This window comes from Hylobates moloch, unplaced genomic scaffold, assembly GCF_009828535.3.
Source record: "Hylobates moloch isolate HMO894 unplaced genomic scaffold, HMol_V3 SCAFFOLD_3, whole genome shotgun sequence".
NCBI lineage: Eukaryota > Metazoa > Chordata > Mammalia > Primates > Hylobatidae > Hylobates > Hylobates moloch.
In genome coordinates, this window is record NW_026652278.1 from 134,646,792 (window position 1) to 134,665,367 (window position 18,576).

General features: G+C 44.1%; 1 protein-coding gene across 2 annotated transcripts in view; it reads left to right on the forward strand.

Moving 5' to 3' along the window:
• Window positions 1-5,079: 5,079 nt before the first annotated feature.
• Window positions 5,080-18,576, forward strand: part of GAB1 (GRB2 associated binding protein 1) — a 128,961-nt gene continuing 115,464 nt past the window's right edge. The window contains exon 1 of one of the 2 annotated variants that reach the window (XM_032147703.2): window positions 5,080-6,007. In XM_032147703.2, the coding sequence (XP_032003594.1) occupies window positions 5,936-6,007 (72 nt within the window). In that variant the 5' untranslated portion in view covers window positions 5,080-5,935. The remainder of the gene's footprint in view (window positions 6,008-18,576) is intronic. The other variant, XM_032147705.2, reaches the window with a different exon arrangement.

Below are 18,576 nucleotides of genomic sequence, written 5' to 3' on the forward strand. Positions count from 1 at the left end.
GGTTTATTTCCTCATTCTAAATACATATTCATCCTAATTTCGTATTTGTAATTGCATTTTTTTTCTTTAAAAAGACTCCCCAAACTATATAAACTTCTGGTCCCAGGACATGAAGATTTGCCCCTGCAGAATAATTGTGTATCCATCTGAGGTCACTGAACATGAATTTACAGTGATGCCACTCATCCTGTTCTGTGACTTGCTCCAACAGCACTTGGCTCGTTGCATGCAAAAGTACAGTCAAGCTGGGCATGGTGGCTTATACCTGTAATCCCAGCACTTTGGGAGGCCAAGGCAAGTGAATCACTTGAGGCCAGGAGTTTGAGACCAGCCTGGCCAACATGGCAAAACTCTGTCTCTGTCAAAAAAAATACAAAAATTAGCTAGGCATGGTGGTGTGTAGCTGTAGTCCCAGCTACTGGGTGGGCTGAGGTGGGAGAATCACTTGAACCCGGGAGGCAGAGGTTGCAGTGAGCTGCGATAGCACCATTGCACTCCAGCCTAAGTGACAGAGTGAGATCCCATCTCAAAAAAGAAAAAAAAAAAAAAAAAAAAAAAAGAAAGGACAGTCAGGTTTGTCCAGAGTTGGGGTTTTGTGAGATAGGAATGTTTACTGAAAATGTGGACCACAGAATTTAAGCTGGATAACAGGAAGGGAGTGAAGAATGGAGACATCTGATAGATCACGGGAAAGCACAAGTCTTAATAGACTAGCAAAGCTGTTGAGAAGAAGGAATAATTACATAGGGAGATATTGAAAAATCAAGTTGAAAGATGTATAGCTAAAGTGGGATGCTGGAAGGGAATAACAAAATGCACAAAGGTGATTGCTTGAGGTGATTTGGATAGATTTTTCTTTCTTTCGTTTTTTTTTTTTTTGAGACAGAGTTTCGCCTTGTTGCCCAGGTTGGAGTGTAATGGCGTGCAATATCGGCTCACAACAACTTCTGCCTCCCGGGTTCGAGCGATTCTCCAGCCTCAGCCTCTGGAGTAGCTGGGATTACAGACATGCGCTACAATGCCCAGCTAATTTTGTATTTTTAGTAGAGACCAGGTTTCTCCATGTTGGTCAGGCTGGTCTCAACTCCCGACCTCAGGTGATCTGCTCGCCTTGGCCTTCCAAAGTGCTGGGATTACAGGTGTGAGCCACCTCGCCCGGCCTGATTTGGATAGATTTGAATGTCACAGGAGATGAAATGGTCATTTGCTTTAAGAAAATGTCTAAATCTGAAGATGATCTCTAAGGACCTGCACAATCTGTCCCTTGCCTGCCTCTGTACCTCAGCCAGTGCCAATGTCTCCGTCATTCACCTCACTGCTGCCTTCGTTCAGTTCATTAAATGCTCCTTCCAGCCTGAAGACCTGTACACCTGCACCTTCTCTTTTGCCTGGAACACTCTCCCTTACTATGTCCACCAGACCAACTTCTTCTTATCCTGAAGATCTCAATTTAAAGTCTTTTCCTGGTGGGCGCTGTAGCTCTCGCCTGTAATCCCAGCACTTTGGGAGGTCAAGGTGGGTGGATCACCTGAGGTCAGGAGTTCGAGACCAGCCTGACCAATACGGTGAAACCCTGCCTCTACTAAAAATACAAAAATTAGCCAGGCGTGGTGGTGCGCGCCTGTAATCCCAGCTACTTGGGAGGCTGAGACAGGAGAATAGCTTGAACCCGGGAGGCAGAGGTTGCAGTGAGCCAAGATTGTGCCACTGCACGCCAGGCTGAGAGACAGAGTGAGACTGCGTCTCAAAAAAAAAGTCTTTTCCTCAGGGAAGTCCTTCCCAACCTACCACCCTACTCCTGGGGGGTACATCCTCTGTTATATGCCCAAACAATACTATATTTTCTCCATAGCATTTATCAACTGTATTGCCAAAATGATGGGGTTAATTATCTGCAAAAGCTTTTCTCTAGGAAAGAGGAGTGCGGGAACAGGTCTGGCTTTCCTCCCTACTGAATCCTGGGTCCTCAGGGACTGGCATATAATAGGCATCCCATAAATATTTGTTGTATGAATAAAATTTAAGATACTTATATATAATAATTTTTTCCAGCATGCCTTTTAAGGCATAAAGATATAAAATATGATTTAACAAATAATCTAAACATGACATATAAAAATAAGGCAAATTTCCTTTCTAAAATATATACATGGAGACATATCTATCTTCAACTTCTCTTCAACCCTGATCTAATTTCTAGAAATACAAGCCTAAAACAACTTAGTAGAAGATAGGAAAAACACTTAAAGATTTTTTACATAGGAATGAGATAACTGAATGCCTTATTTGAAATAAAGAAGAAATTCCCAAAGCTAAATAATAAAAGATATATTACAATTTTCCATTTACAAAGGACTTTATAACAAGAGTGTAGGAAGTGGTAAATTTGCTAAAGCCAATAGTTAACTACTCAACAATACTAGTCTTACTAATGCTAATTATACTTTTGGCTCAATGTAGATACAGGCTGCCTGTGGGAGAAGAGGAAAACAAATTTGATGGTTTATTTTCATTTGAAAGATTTGTGGCATGATTTATGTTCACATACTTAAAAAGAAGTGCTTTGATTTATTAGCTGCCATAAAAATTACACTTGTTTATGTTTCAGAAAGAACATTAAGAAATACAGCAACAAACAGCAAAAATTCTACAATATCTAATATGTGCCTGATATTTAAAACTACCATTTTTTTCCTTTTTTTTTTTCTTTTTTTCGCGACAGACTCTCACTCAGTCACCCAGGCTGGAGTGCAGTGGCCCCATGTCAGCTCTCTGCAACCTCCCTGTCCCGGGTTCAAGTGAAGTGATTCTTGTGCCTCAGCCTCCTCAGTAGTTGGGACTACAGGCGCGTGCCACCACACCCGGCTAATTTTTGTGTTTTTAGTAGAGACTGGGTTTCACCACGTTGGCCAGAATGGTCTCAAACTCCTGGCCTCAAGTGACCTGCTCACCTAGACCTCCCAAAGTGCTGGGAATACAAGTGCGAGCCATCGTGCCCGACTAACCGACCAACACTACCATTTCTTTTCTTTTCTATTTTTTTTTTTTAAGAGACGGATTCTCGCTCTGTCGCCCAAGCTGAAGTGCAGTAGCGCGATCTCGGCTCGCTGCAACCTCTGCCTCCCAGGTCAAGCGATTCTCCTGCCTCAGCCTCCCAAGTAGCTGGGACTATAGGCGCACGCCGCCACGGCTAATTTTTTGTATTTTAGTAGAGACGGGTTTTCACTGAGTTGTCCAGGCTGGTCTCAAACTCCTGAGCTCAGGCAATCCACCCACCTAGGCCTCCCAAAGTGCTAGGATTACAGGCGTGAGCCACCGCGCTGGGCCAACACTACCATTTCTATTTTTCATTAAACTTCTGCAAAATCGGTGTTACAATTCCCATTTCACATATCGGGAAACTGAGACTCAGAGACATTGTGTAATTTACCCAAGGTCACGACTACTCAGTTGATGACCTGAAAAGTGCATCCAGATCTACAAGAAGTTCCGCCCTTGTGATACTGTTAAGTGCCTGCCAAAAGATGAAGGTCTCTAAACCCCAGTGGGAACCAGGCTTTTTCAGATTTTTTTTTTTTTTTTTTGAGACTGAGTCTCAATCTGTAGTTTTTGTTGACCCTTTATTTGCTTACTACCCTATGCCACCACCTCCATATGTGCAGGGAACTTTGTCTTGTCACCACTCCAGCACCTAATTTCTTATTACAATCATCTAACATTTTCAAACTCAGAGGAGCTTCAGAATATGAATGTTGTGTTAATAAGAATATGACTGAAGTTATGTCTTTCCAGAAATGCTCATTTATCTTCACATATTTTTAGCACTTTTATCTGATTATATTATCTGCTGAAATTTGCTTTGGAGCTTTTTCACAAATAAATTAGAGAAGATGTTTCTATTACAGAATCATGTTAAACTCAAGACCAGTATAATAATTGTGAAACACACAAGCAAGTAGGCAAATAGAACTAGGGTACCCAGTAAATTTCCTTCCTTCTTTCTCTCTCTTTTTTTTTTTTTTTTTTTTTGACGGAGTTTTGCTCTTGTTGCCCAGGCTGGAGCGCAGTGGCGCGATCTCCGCTCACCGCAATCTCCACCTCTCGGGTTGAAGCTGTTTTCCTGCCTCAGCCTCCCGAGTAGCTGGGATTATAGGCGCGCGCCACCACGCCCGGCTAATTTTTGTATTTTTAGTAGAGACTGGGTTTCTCCATGTTGGTCAGGCTGGTCTTGAACTCCCGACCTCAGTTGATCCGCCCGCCTCGGCCTCCCAAAGTGCTGGGATTACAGGCGTGAGCCACCGCGCCCGGCCAAGTTTCCCTCTTCTAGTCCAGCATCCGAACAGCAGATTTCAAACAAATACAAAGTTAAGTGGAATAGGCAACAAATGGAAGGAGTGTGAGACTTCAAAATGTCCCAGAGATAGGACCCAACCAAATCCTTGGCCTCGCCAAGCGCCCCCATCACTCTGGCAGAACAGCTCCAGAGACCAGCCCAGGCCAGCCCTGGGTCCCCCTCTGTCCTCCCCTCCAAGCTGGTAGTTCCCGCGCCCTCTTGGTCTATCCTTTAATCTCGCGCGGCGGGGACCGGCAGGATGGTGGTCTCCCCGCGGTTTTGCTTTTCAGGCTCTCAAGAAAACCCTCGAAACTCCTGATCTCGAGCACAGCACAAGCTCCGAACTGGCACCAGGCTGAGTCAAGATGGCAAACCCCGGACTGAACATTCGAACGTCCCTCAGTCTTCCCCGCGCCCAAGCCCCGGTGCCTCTGCCCTAGCCGAGGCCTCTGCGGTCTTCCCGGGCGAGGAGCCGACTGGGGGCCGCCGGACGCGGAGGACCCTGCTCCTGCTTTCCGAACTACAGATCCCAGGGTGCCTCTCGGACTCGCGCTCCTTCCCTCCCTTGCTCCCTCCCTTCGTCCGTCTCCTCCCCCGGCCCTTGTTGTTTTGGCTGGAAGCACTCCGGCGGAGTTTCAGAGAAAGTCTGGGCAGAAACCGGAGCCGGGCCTGAACGTGGGAAGGGGTGGAAGAAAGGGAGGAAGAGGGAGCCCAGAGGCCGGGAGAGGGAGGGAGGGATCGGGATCTGGGGCCGAGCCGCTCAGAACCTGCCGCGAGCCCCGGGGTGGGGGAGGCGGCGGGGGAGGAGCGCCAGAGGACGGGACAGCGGGATCCCTCCCAGGAGCCCAGCCGCCAAGCGCCTCGTTCCTCTGCCGCTCCCCGCCCTCTTCGGCGGCCGCGAGAGCGGACCCACCCTCTGGCTTGACCTGCGACCTCCCTGCGCCCGCCGCTCAGAAACGCCCCGCGCTTCGCTGCCAACCCTACGGCTCCCTCTGTGACCCGGGACCAGCCCCGTGCCCGCTGCCCGTAGGCGGCTCGCGGCTTCCCCTTTCCTCGGCGGCGTTCCCCGAGCGCCGCGAAGTGACCCACCCTCCCCCGAGGAGAGGGAAGGAGGATCGCTCCGGGCGCATCGAAACCCAGGGCGGGCGGGCGAGCGGGAGTGGGCACCGCGCGGGGCATTGTGTGTGTGTGTGAGCAGCGCTGTGTCTGTTTCGGAAAGCGCTCTGGGGAGGTCTTGTCCCTAGGGGGCGGAGCGCAAAGGACAGAGGCTCCGGCACCGAGTCGGGGGCAGAGTCCCGCTGAGTCCGAGCGCCGCTGAGGCAGCTGGCGAGACGGCACGTCTGGAGGCGAGGCGGGCGCACTGAAAGGAGGCCGGCGCGCCCGCGGCCCCGACTCGCGTTCTGTTCAGGTTCGTGGGCCTGCAGAGGAGAGACTCGAACTCGTGGGACCCGCGCACCGTGGAGCCTCTCCGCCCAGTCCGTCCGGGGTGCGCGACCAGGAGAGCTAGGTTCTCGCCGCTGCGCGCTAGACAGGCGTCGGCTGTGTCGGGAGCGCGCCCGCCGCCCCTCGGCTGCCCGGCCCGGAGCCCGAGACGCGCGCACCATGAGCGGTGGTGAAGTGGTCTGCTCCGGATGGCTTCGCAAGTCCCCCCCGGAGAAAAAGTTGAAGCGTTATGTAAGTAGCGCTGCGGGCGCCACTCCGCGGGCCTCGGCGTCCACACCCCTCCCCAGTCGGCTTGCCGGCGGCTGCAACTGGCCGCGCGCGGGGCTGGCTCTTAAACGAATGCCGGTCTCTTTCCCCTTGGCCTCTACCCCTGGCGGGCTCAGGACCGGGTGCCTTGCACTCGCTGCCGCCCAAGTATCCACTTGGCCGGACAACTTTCTTCCTCTAGGTTCCAGACAGCCTGCTTTGCGGGCCTGTTCGCCCCATAAAAGGACCCAGACGTCCAGCTAAACTCCTGCTGCACGCTTTTCTTCTTCCTTAGGAAGGATGGGGTGCGATGGAGAGAGGAGCCTTCTTCCTGCTTTATTCCTGCATGTGATTATTGGGCTGATGTGTGCTAAAGTTCCCGCACCGGGAAAACCGCCGAGGTTTTAGGGCTCACTAGCCCTTTCTTTGGTGGGCGCTCCCTCTCCTCCGCCCCTCGAGATGAGTTGCGGGAAGCGGGCTGTGGAGCTGAGGAGTTGGTATTACAGACAAGCATATCGAATGCGCGCAAAAGGGAGAGAAAGAAAAGTTATTACGCGCCCTGCCGTTTGCTTAGCAGGGTTCACATTTTCGCGGTTTTGAATTGAGGGACTTTGGAGTTTGGCCCGGGAGCCTTGGCGGTTTGCTGCGAGAGGAGGGCGCTGGGGGGAGCCTAGTGGCTGGTGTTTGGGCGCCTTGGATGTGCTGTCAAACTCAGCAGGAGGGGACAGCTGAAGCCAGAAGGGATTTCAGTTGCGGTCCTTTCCCAGGGAACCAGAGTGGCTTTAATGGTGTTTGTGTAATTGATACAAGATGCTATGTGTTAAACCGTTTTAGCTGTTAGGAAAAATATTCCTTGAAAGTATCAACCTTGCTTTAGTGGAAACCTGTGTCCTCTTCAGAGATCTGGGATCTTATTCTTCCTCCCCATTGGTTGTTTTGTTGCTGCCCCCTTGCAAAGGAAAGAAATGACACTTTTGTCCTGACATCTGGACCAAATATTTTACTAGTAAAATGTGTTTGCAAAAGCAAAATTTATGCCCCCTTAAATATAATATAAATTTAATGCCTGTACTAAGGAAACCCGTTTGTCGTTGAAGAATATCTACACCTAGTATTAGAGCTCAAGTTAATCCTGTTAGTCACTGTTTGCTTGTATAGAACAGAGTGAAGTATTTAACTTCACTGACAACTCACCAGTGAATTTCTGATTTACTTTCTGCCAGAATTTATTATAGACAAGTAGTTTTATTGAAGGACTCGATGCCACAAATCATAAGAAAGCTCTCTAGAGATGTGTAATGCCTCCAAATCCTGTCCATCTATCAGTTTTCCTGAATATCCTAGTAAAAATGCTAACTTTATTCCAAAAATATGAGCGAGGCAGTGTTTTTTTTTTCCAGCTGTTCTAAAGAGAAAGTTGTCTGTGTGTGTGTGTGTGTGTGTGTGTGTGTGTGTGTGTGTGTGTGACAGAGAAGGAAGGGAGGAAGGGGTAGGGAGATAAATATATTTGTTTTGAGAAGGCCCAATTTAGGAAAGACAGATTCTTGGAGGAATTAAAGAATAACACATTTGCTGAACGAGAAAGTGATAATATAGATTTAATTCATTCTTTGACGTGGTTAGTTCATGGCTCACTCAAAAGATGCCAGGCACTGTGTTAGACACCGACCATAAGGTCACAAAATACAGTAGGAAAAAAGCCCTGCCTCTTGGGCTTAGAATTCAATTGAACTACTAACCAGGAAAAAACTCAGCCAAAAAGATTAACAAGAAAAACAAAAAGGAAAGTATAATTTGATCATTACAACTGTTTTCTGAGGTAGGTGTCATCTCTATTTTACAGAAAACAGTCCTGCATTTGAACCCAGATCTGCCTGATTGATTGGACTGTAAAAGGTTAACTACTCTCACCTAGTTCATTTCAAGTGTGGAGCTTAGACTAGGTTATCTCTAAAGGTCCTTCAGGCTCACACCTGTAATCCCAGCACTTTGGGAGGCCGAGGCCAGTGGATCACCTGAGGTCAGGAGACCAGCCTGGCCAACGTGGCGAAACCCTGTCTCTACTAAAAATACAAAAAATAGCCGGGCGTGGTGGTGTACGCCTGTAATCTCAGCGACTGGGGAGGCTGAGCAGGAGAAATGCTTGAACCTGGGAGGTGGAGGTTGCAGTGAGCAGAGTTTGTGCCACTGCACTGCAGCCTGGATGACAGGGTGAGACTCCATCTCAAAAATAGCAACAACAAAATAAAGGTTCTTTCAGATTATAACTTTTCCTGACTCTGTGAATATTGGTTGAGAATACAAGAATGAGGTGGACTATGGATCAGGTGCACAGTGCTAAAGAAACGTAAGACCTGGTCTTTGCCTTTAAGTAGCTTTTTGAGTCTTTGGGACCATGAGACAAGTATATGTGAAAAAGCCAACAGTGCCAAGTGGTATATGACTGTGTGTCTTGAAGTTGAGTGGTATGGGTATTTTTTGGCTTTTCTGAGGAACAAGTTCAATGTAGACTGAAACTATGGGAACATTTGAGAGAGAGAGTGGGCTGCCTACATTGTGTTTTCCACAGGAGGATGAATATGCTTAACAGCTTGGGAGAAACTAGGATTTTCTTTGCCTGGTGTAGCACTGGTGTTTTCTTTACCCACGAATAAAGTAGATGGAGATAGTCCTGGAAGACAGTGGACAGGGCGGCTGTCAGAATAGAGGAAACCAGCATGGAGTGTTGTGAGTTAAATAAGGCCTAAATAACTGTCAGGTTAAATAAGGCTTGTATTTTACCTGTCAGGTTGGTGGCCCAGAAGATTTTGACATTCCCAGATTATTGATCTTTTGGTTTTGCTGTCCAGTTTAGATGGTTTTTGCTAAAGTAGTTTTGACCATCAAAGATATAGGCATGTATACATGCATTTCCTATGCTTGTTTTTTTTCATGTAGAATGTTTATTTTTCTGGATAAAGGAAACATTGTTGGCCACCCAGTAGGCAAAATGTTTCTGGATAATTATTTGTAATGAATGGATTTGCTATGAAAAGATACCTTGGATGCTTGGTACTATAATTATTAAATGAGACTTCAGGGAGTTTGAGCATCATGATTCTGTTTGGAAATATTTGGCCCATGGGACTTTGACAGTTGTCTCACTGTTTACAGCATTTATAGGGTAGTCGGAGCACTGATTAAGATGATCCATAAGGGCTTTTAAGTGACAAAAAAATTGTTTTAGTTTTTTTTAATTAATTCTTTTTTGAGATGGAGTCTTGCTCTGTCACACAGACTGGAGTGCAGTGGCACGATCTCGGCTCACTGCAACCTCCGCCTCCCAGATTCAAGCAGTTCTTCTGCCTCAGCCTCCCCAGTAGCTGGGATTATAGGCATGCACCACCACGCCCAGCTAATTTTTGTATTTTCAGTAGAGATGGGATTTCGCCATGCTGGCCAGGCTGGTCTCAAACTCCTGACCTCAGGTGATCTGCCTGCCTCAGCCTCCCAAAGTGCTGGGATTACAGGCATGAGCCACCACGCCCGGCCTTAAATTGTTTTAGTTTTACCTTTAAAGCCATCTCATATATGGCCCCCAATGTATTCCATTTACAACTCCATTTTATGTTTACTGTTTCATAGTCAACTCAAGCAGGATTGTTTTTTGTACACACTAGTGTTATTCTGATGTGTAAGCTTTTCTTGAATTTTCTAAAGAATGACACAAAAGAAAATGAAAGTCAAGAGTAGTCAGCAGATTCCCCAGCTTTTCCTTCTATTTTAAATTTTTTCTATATTCACAAAAGGGTTCTTTCTTCTTGTATGTGTTTCATTCTCCTGGAAGTTTTTAAAATCTACTTAAAATGTAGGTGAAAATTTTAATGCGTTTCAGGGTTGCTACTGTGGTGTTGCTGTTTTCATCCTGTGTTATATATTAAACAGCTGCTTTTTTACTTTGTTAAGGACCTGATGGAATCATAAACAGATTGCTGTCACTAGGGTTACAGAAAACAAGTAAAGTCTTGGTAGTATGCACTCAACAATGGTGCTCAGATTTTCAAAGAATTATTTAAAGAAATAATAGTGAAATTTTCATCAGAACCTAAAATTTTAGCTGAAATAATATGCAAGTCTGTAAACAAAGTATTGTTTCTAGACAGCTGGCTACCACCATAGCTCTGCAGGAGGAGCTTCCTTGCCTGAAGCCTGAACACTAAGTTTGGGCTTCTCCATAGCCCAGCTGTCAGCATTGGGCAGGTGCACAATCTCAGCAGGAGAACCTGCTTCTAAGGCCAGAGCAAGGTGGCCTGTTAGCTGACAGCCAGCCTGGGAGCAAGGCCCCAGCCAGTTCTTAGGTGGGTAATCTGTACCCAGCGTGGGCTCTCTGTCTGCTCTGCAGCTGTCAATTAACAGGACACCTCTTGTTTGGACTTCAGGAACACACCCCTGGTTCTGGAAATGGGCCTAGAAACAGAAATAGCCTCTCCTACTGGGTGGGCACCTGACATCTGACATGGAGGAGGGGGGCGTGGGCAGGCCAAGTGTCAGCATCTCCTTGGTTCAAGGACAACGCAGGACCTGTGCTAAGCATGAAACCCCTGCTCAATAGTGTCACTACAACAAAGAGGACTGTCATGTCTAGAAGCTCTTCCTATCCTTTTTTGACAATTACCACTAGCAATCAATGGATTCTGATGTTTCTGCTTACAGTGACTGAATAAGCGTGATTATTCTATGAAGGAAATTTTTTCTTGCCATCCTCATGTTAGTAAACATAATTCAGACTCCCAATGTTTTTACCTTTTCAAGTGTAGCAAGAACGTTTTTTCTATTAACAGAGATCATCAGCTTGCAATTACATTAAGCCCTTATGATAGTTAATGATAGTTCATTTGTTGTGCCTGGGCTGAATGATTAGTGTAGAACTCGCCATGTGCAACTTGCTGAATCTCTAAATCTGATTGCTACCTTTTGAGATTCAAAATTACTGTTAGGAAGGTGCATTAGTTAGGAGGGTAGTTTGAGAATTCTGCTGGCTCTTTAAAATTTTTTTTTTAAGAGATCATCTTGGAACAAAAGATAGCAAGAGTTATAGTTGGATAATCTGTTCGACAAGTGACTGGTTATTTCAGTGTATTTTGCCATAATCTGCTTAAAAATGTAAGGAATAAAACACACAGCATTTTTTTAGAGTAAGTAAAATTCCATATTTTAGACTTAACATAAAAATATGTAGATAAGCTATTGACAGTTTGCAGACTGAGAAACTTCCAGAGGTGATAGTTTATTTATTTATTTATTTTTTTTGAGACGGAGTTTCGCTCTTGTCCAGGCTGGAGTACAATGGCATGATCTTGGCTCATGGCTCACTGCAACCTCCGTCTCCCGGATTCAACTGATTCTCCTGCCTCAACCTCCCAAGTAGCTGGGATTACAGGCTCCCGCCACCATGCCCGGCTAATTTTTTTTTTGTATTTTTAGTAGAGATGGGGTTTTGCCATGTTGGCCAGGCTGGTCTCGAACTCCTGACCTCAGGTGATCCGCCCGCCTCGGCCTCCCAAAGTGCTGGGATTACAGGCGTGAGCCGCCGTGCCCAGCCAGAGGTGACAGATTCAAAACGTGTGTTAGGTACTCAGCACTCCTAATTTTCTTAAAGAGACTGCATTGTAGTGGATGGGCTACTACTTTACTTTTGAAGAATTTTGTTTTAAAATGTAATTTGATGCAACCACTGATGCTTTTAGTGGGGATGTTTTGCTATAGTGGAAGGAGACTGAGTGTCAGGACCCAGATTCTACTTGGCTTTGCCATTGCCCACCCACAGGAGCATTTGACCATTCTGATCCTCAGTTTCCTTATCTGTAAAACGAGGGAGGGAAGAGCTGTAGATCTTCAGCGGAAGCCCTGTTGCAGTTTAGCGTTCCTCTTCTCAGACATTTTCTTAGGTGGAAGGGACAAACGGGGAGCTCTTCAATAAGCTGCAACATAAATTTTTGGAGGACATAAATCTTCCTTTTGGGGAAATTACTATTTATCTTAAATAGTTTAGTGACTGCTTAAGCAGTATTCTTTGGGGACTCTTGGTTTTTAACTGAAGGCAGACCTGCATGCAGGGCCTTTGGCTGCTGTGCTCCTGGGCTGGGTGCTGTGTCTTGAGCCCCTGTGCAATGCCTGGCTCAGAGTAGGAGCTCAACAGATGCCTGTTGACTAAATAATAAACAGGTATCGCAGGAGCTTTTGTTATGTGCCATGTGTGGAATGCAAGGAAGGAAAGGCCCACTCCCTGCCCTTAAGGAGTTTCTAATCTGTGAAGACAAGCTGTCAATCATTTTATAGGAGCTATGATATATGATTAGTTGCCAAATGAAGGACTATTACCTAAGAGTTTAGAATGAGAACAGGGGCTGCAGGGGTAGGAGATGCCAGGGAAGACTCCGCAAATGAATTTTACACTTTGCTCTTGGAAGAGCTGGTGTACTGCTGGCAGCAACAGCAAAATCTTAAGGGAGGGCTGGTTTTAAAGGAAGAACAAAGATTTGTGTTGAGTTTAGACGTCCTCATGAAAAAAACTGCTTCCCAGCACCCCAGTTTCATGTGAGGAGTTTGGCTGTCAGCTGTATCTTCTAGTTTGAGAAGTTTTTGTTTCTGCTGAGATCTAATGTTCCTCACGGGTTCCTGAGCACAAGTGAATTTTCTGCATCAAACTAGAAATGAACAAAACAACTTGTTTGGTCACCTGAACTTATTAAAATTCCAAGGGCCATGAGTTGTTTAAGATTTCTTTATGTCTGTTTTAACTAAGTAATTCATTCTGGCAAGCAGTTAGTTTACAAAAGAGAGGGAGCATGTTCTGGTGGGAGGGAGAATAAAAGAGCCTTTGATTCATTTGCTTCTGAGTTCCAGCAGCAGGGCCAGGGCTGCCTTGGGCTAGCGTCTTATTTCGGACTTTGGAAGCCATCTTAGCCCAGCTGTGTGAGTGCCAGCTCGTGTTGGGGGGGAGAGAATAACACCAACGGATCACATGAAACCCCCTCTCACTGCAGACAGAGGGATTTCTCTCATTTCACATTCCTCGCATCAACATGGTGCCTAATTTCCACCAAGTTAGAGCTCCATCTGAATTTGCCATTTGAACTTGGATTGAAGTCACAATCTTTCTGTGACTCCTTTTATCTCAGTCTGCCAACTAATACAGAAAACTTATCAAGTCACAGGTCTCTTTATTCTCCCCTCTTGGGGTATAACACACATAAAATTAGCATTCTTTCTTTTTGATATTACCCCTGGCAAAAAGTGTCCCATTGTACTATGGATTTCCATATTTATTAAATAACTAGGGCCTTCCATTGCCAGTGGGATGGCTATAGGAGCCTCAATAAATTGTAGATGACAATTTAGGCCTGTAGAATTGCTGAGGAAAGTCATTTTTAGGAACTGGAATTTTTTGCTCATTCTAGGCTTGTATGTTTGAGCATCTTAAATAATAGAAGAATGCCCTAACTGGAAAAAAGAATCATTTCTCTTTTAAGCAATTCACTTATTCATAGGAGCAAAGTTCTCCCTAGTTTAAAAGTTCTCGTTACCGAATAAAGTACACTATAACCTAAGAGCTTTGGACCTCCCAGCCTGTTTTTAAAAAGAATTAAGACTATGCACTGTAATGCACGTTTGGTTGTTATCTCTGTTACATTAGCTCTTGAAGATTACAACTTGTAGCTGCCAAGCCCTGTCCTGCAGTATTATCTGGAACAAAAATTTTCCATGTGGTTGTTTTTAGCAGAGCTACTATATGCAAACTGCACATGAAGGATATAAGTTATAAAGGAATAGAGCTTCTAGAAGGAGAAATGTGAGTTAACTTTTTTCTACCATTTAATCATTCTTTCCTCACCTCTTAGTGTGTGTTTCAGTAATGTTTATCATCTTTCTAAACTGACTTTTATTTTTATATACTCGAAAGAATGCCAAATTTACCAAGTGTTTTTGTGATGGTGATTTTCTTTTCTCCCAGCTTTTTACTTTGAGTTCATACTTGGCCTAGGCAGTTCTCTTAAGTTATGTGTTCAAAAAACAATGTCCTAAGAGGAAAAAACAAATGGCCACATTGTCCCATGAATTAAAAACAATATACCAAGAGTCCAAACATTTCAGTGTAAAAATATTAAGCCTTTCTTTTTTTAGGAAGACAAATATTAAACTTTGCTTTAACTATCCTGTTGATTGTTTTTCCTTTCCCTTTTTTATTTATTTTCTTTTGGTTTGACTCATGTAGTTTAAATTTATTTTGAAAACAGTTTTATACATACTTCTTTAAGAATACTGCACGTAGGGGAAAGCATCAAACTTCCATTTTACATTTCAAGAGAAATGTGAGAGGAGGCCACTCTCCTGTCAGAAGAGGGGCAAAATGTCAAATAATACCAAGGTTTTCTAACTTACTTTTATGTTGCTTGGTTATTTATCATTATTGCCTAGAGATATTTAGCTATTTAAACATGAAATAAGCAGGTAAATGTAATTTAAGTTAAGCAGGTTTCACATTTGCTTTTGTGAAATGAAATCCTGGACATAAGCATTGGAAGAACTCAACTCATTTTGTTGTAGTTTTTGTTTTAAATAGAAAATAGAGACAGTGTCTCTACATTCCCCAGGCTGGTCTCAAACTCCTAGCCCCAAGTGATCTCTTGCCTCGTTGTAGTTTTTATTGTTGTATTTAATGCATTAGCCAGCCAGTTGCTATAACATTTTATTTGCTAACTTTTTTAAATGAGAGGAAGGTAAAAGCACTCTGTGCCATAGTTCCCTACTCTCTCTTTTCCTATTATTTCTACTTCTCTGTGATATAAGCCTAGACGTCAAAATCACAAAATATTTGTGTCCCAATCTTTACACACACATTCTTTCACCTTTTCTCTAAAAAGAGAGTGTTAATTTGTGTCACTCTTACATAGTAATCAAGAATAGAAATAATAATGTTCCAACTAGCATGTAGATTGTTTTTCTCTCCTGAAATGCAGCTTTTAGTTACTGCTGTATTGGGAAATGTGGTTAGGCCACTTTCTGACTGGCAGAACTCCTCCCTGAGATGACTACGTGATGAAAGAATTACCTGCCTGTGTGCCTTCCCAGCTCCAGTCCTTAGCACATTCCCATCACTGCTGCGGCCAGAGGTGGAGTTGCCAAGACTAAGGTGCTGGTGGAGGGATGACTCCCTGATTATCGAGAGAGAAGTGCTTTAATCTTTGACTTTTGTAAGAGAGATACTAGGTAAAAGCTACCTTTGGTGTTTTGAATTCCAGTGCTGTTGTGTAGAGCTTGATGAGGAATTATTACCTCATTCAGCTAGGGAGGTATTTTTTGATCCCTCTACCCTCTGGCAAAGTTATAATTGACCCCAAAGTTATGTAGGATTATTTACTTTACATGTTCTTGACAGTTTCAGGTTTAAATGTTTGAAGTGTTGAGAAAAGGTAAAAGGAAATATTGAACTCCTAAGAATGTAAAATATTTGGGAGGGTACTTTGTTCCTAGTGATGCTGTTACATAAAACCAAAGCCTTCTGAGTAATCTTTGCTGCGTATGTAGGTCATTTACCTTCAAAGAAAAAGGCACACAATTAAACTGGTGCTATTGAATGGTATTATTTTTCTTTCTATTCCTTTAAGCAGTCAAATAGTTGAGAGTCAAGTGTATAAATGTTGAATGTTTCAAATGGGAAAAGCAAGCCTAATATATTTTTCTAGTTGATTTTCATAGTGATCCACAGTATACACAGAAAAAGGTGTATACACAGGAATCTGAAAATTATGGCTTCATTTATCATTCTTTGGTGTTGTAATAGGATATTAATTTCCAGAGGACAGAGATAGCATTTGTTCTCTGTCTCAAATATACAGTATGGTGCCTTGCATATACTCTTGAACAGCACAATCAAATAATTGTAGAATTTTGAGCCTAAAATTGTAAATTCTCTTGTCCAATGCTTCTTAACCTTTTCTAACCCACTCCTCTCTCATGTATTGTTTGAGTGTCCTTTGGCTTTTAATCCAGTTTTACTTTCTATGATTTGCATTACAAAAACAATAGCTATATTGAAACTTTTTTCTAATTACACATATCTCCTTCTCCACCAGTCAAGAACCCAACCCACTCCTTTTACATGGAATGAAAATAAGCCTAAGGGAGATGAATTGATTAGGCCAAAGTCATACTACTTAACCAGTTGTTCTGTTGGGGCCCATCTCTACCCTCCCAGATAAAATCCTTTCCGTCAGAGTGAATGCCCACATGAACAGGGCACTGTGAAGAATGCAAAAGAAGAGGACCAAGTGAACACTGTTTTCACCTTTGAGAGCTGTGTGCTGCTAGGGGACACAGGTTACACTTAGTTCTACAAATAACATCATGATCAGTGATGTGTGAGACATTCTGGTAGAAGAATCCAGCAAAGAGAGGTTAATTCAGGTACTCTGTGAAGGCTTAATGAAGGTGGCAAGAGGCATTTCACCAGCACCTTATAAGATGGATTCAGTTTTCAAAGATGAGGCTGGAGTAAGATCTGATTTCTGTTTCTCCTTTTCCCAGCCAGACTCTTGCATTGTTGTTTACATTTGACGCTTCCTCTTTTTCACCTGCTGTTCATTTCATAATGGAATACAGCTGGGTCCTTTTTCCATCACCCTTATTTAAACAGTTGGTAAGAGTTCTTAAGTGTTGGAGTTCTTGAGGGTTCCAGTGCTAGCCCTGGTTGGTCTCCTCCTCTTTTCATCTTTGTTAGTTGGTTCTTCATCTGTTGTGAGATCGTGAACTCCTTTGAAAATTTGAGGCTCTCAGTTACCATAAGAACTCTTACCAACTTACACACAAACATTATTATAATCTTGGATGTTTTCTGACCTTTAAAGCTCATCTGTGGCTCTTAACACCTAGTTAAATGCCTGAATTATATGTTGATAATTTGAGTACTCTTTCTCAGCCCATTTCTCGTTCCAGATCTATGGATCTAACGGTTGAAATCCAAAACTGCTTATATAGCCCACAGCGACTCAGAGTCAGAATGCCCACAGCAGATCTTATCCTTTCCCTTAAACCTGGTCCTCTTGGCTGTTCCTTGTACAGTGGCTCAGCCAGAAGGTTTTCTTTGACTTTTCTCTCTCTCTCATTCTCCACACCCAGGGACCAAACCCTGTCGGTTTTACCTCCCAAGTATCTTGATTTATTGGCCAGTCTTGCCTAGGCGATATTTGCCTTTCTTCTGGATTGCTGCAATAGCCAGTTGCAGTTGCTGCTCTCTGCCTCCTCTTGGGCCCCTCTTAACTGTCTTATCAAGGCAGCCAGAGTGACTTTTCTGAAATACCAATCTGATAAAGCCATTCCATAGCTCGAAGCTGTTCTGCGGCGCTCTTTTGCTCTTCGGAGTGTGTCTGCCTCTTCCCTTGGCTTGCATGGTCCTTTATGTGGCAGCAGCACATCCCTCCGGTAGTGTTTGTTGCTCCCTTCTCCACTCAGTCTCTCCCCTTCAGCTATACTGAACTTTCATGGTCCAGATCAGCTCTGAGATCTCTCTCTCCAGGCCTTTGCACATGCTCTCCTCTCCTCCAGGAGTCCTTGACCCTCTCTTTTCTGTCTTACAACCAGGCTAACTTTGGGAGCCTTCTCTGAACTCCACCACCACTACCACATGTACATACAGACATACTGTGCTGGGAGCATCTGTTTTGTCCTCCTGTCATGCTCTGTTATTCTCATAGCATAGCACTTGCCACACTTGATATTTGCTTGTTTACTTGCTTATTTCCCTTCCCATGGTGGGGCCATGTTATGACTTTTGTGAGCCCCAGGTACATTTGCCTTCATAGGTTCCCCCCTTCCTAGATTAAAAAAATTAAAAATTGTATTTTGCAACTGTGTCAGTATAAATATGAATATATTCTAACCTGGAGTAGTTATATATTATTTTTCATTTTTTATTTTGATTTTTAAAAGAAAATATTAAGACACTTTTTATACGCTTCTTAATGTATCATGGGCCCCAAGCACCGTGCCTTCTGATGGATACGTTGGCCCTGTTAAATGAACAGAAACACTTTTAAGACAAAGTTGACAGCATATGTCAACTGACTGATTGGGACTAAGAAAAGTGAGGAGTTACTCGGTTATTTTGTCATGTGACACTGTTATCATGGCTTAGCTCACTAAAACACTCTTAAGGCTTTGCGTTTTAGGCTGGGCACAGTGGCTCACCCCTGTAATCCCAGCACTTTGGGAGGCGGGGCGGGCGCATCACCTGAGGTTAGGAGATAGAGACCAGCCTGGCCAACATGGTGAAACCCCGTCTCTACTAATAATACAAAAATTAGTCGGGCGTGGTGGTGCATGCCTGTAATTCTAGCTACTCAGGAGGCTGAGGCAGGAGAATTGCTTGAACCCGGGAGGCGGAGGTTGCAGTGAGCCGAGATCTCGCCATTGCACTCCAGCCTGGGCAACAAGCATGAAACTCTGTCTCAAAAAAAAAAAAAAAAAAAAGACTGTATTTTAGGCCCTGGTAATGGAAAAAAATTATGTATAGATTT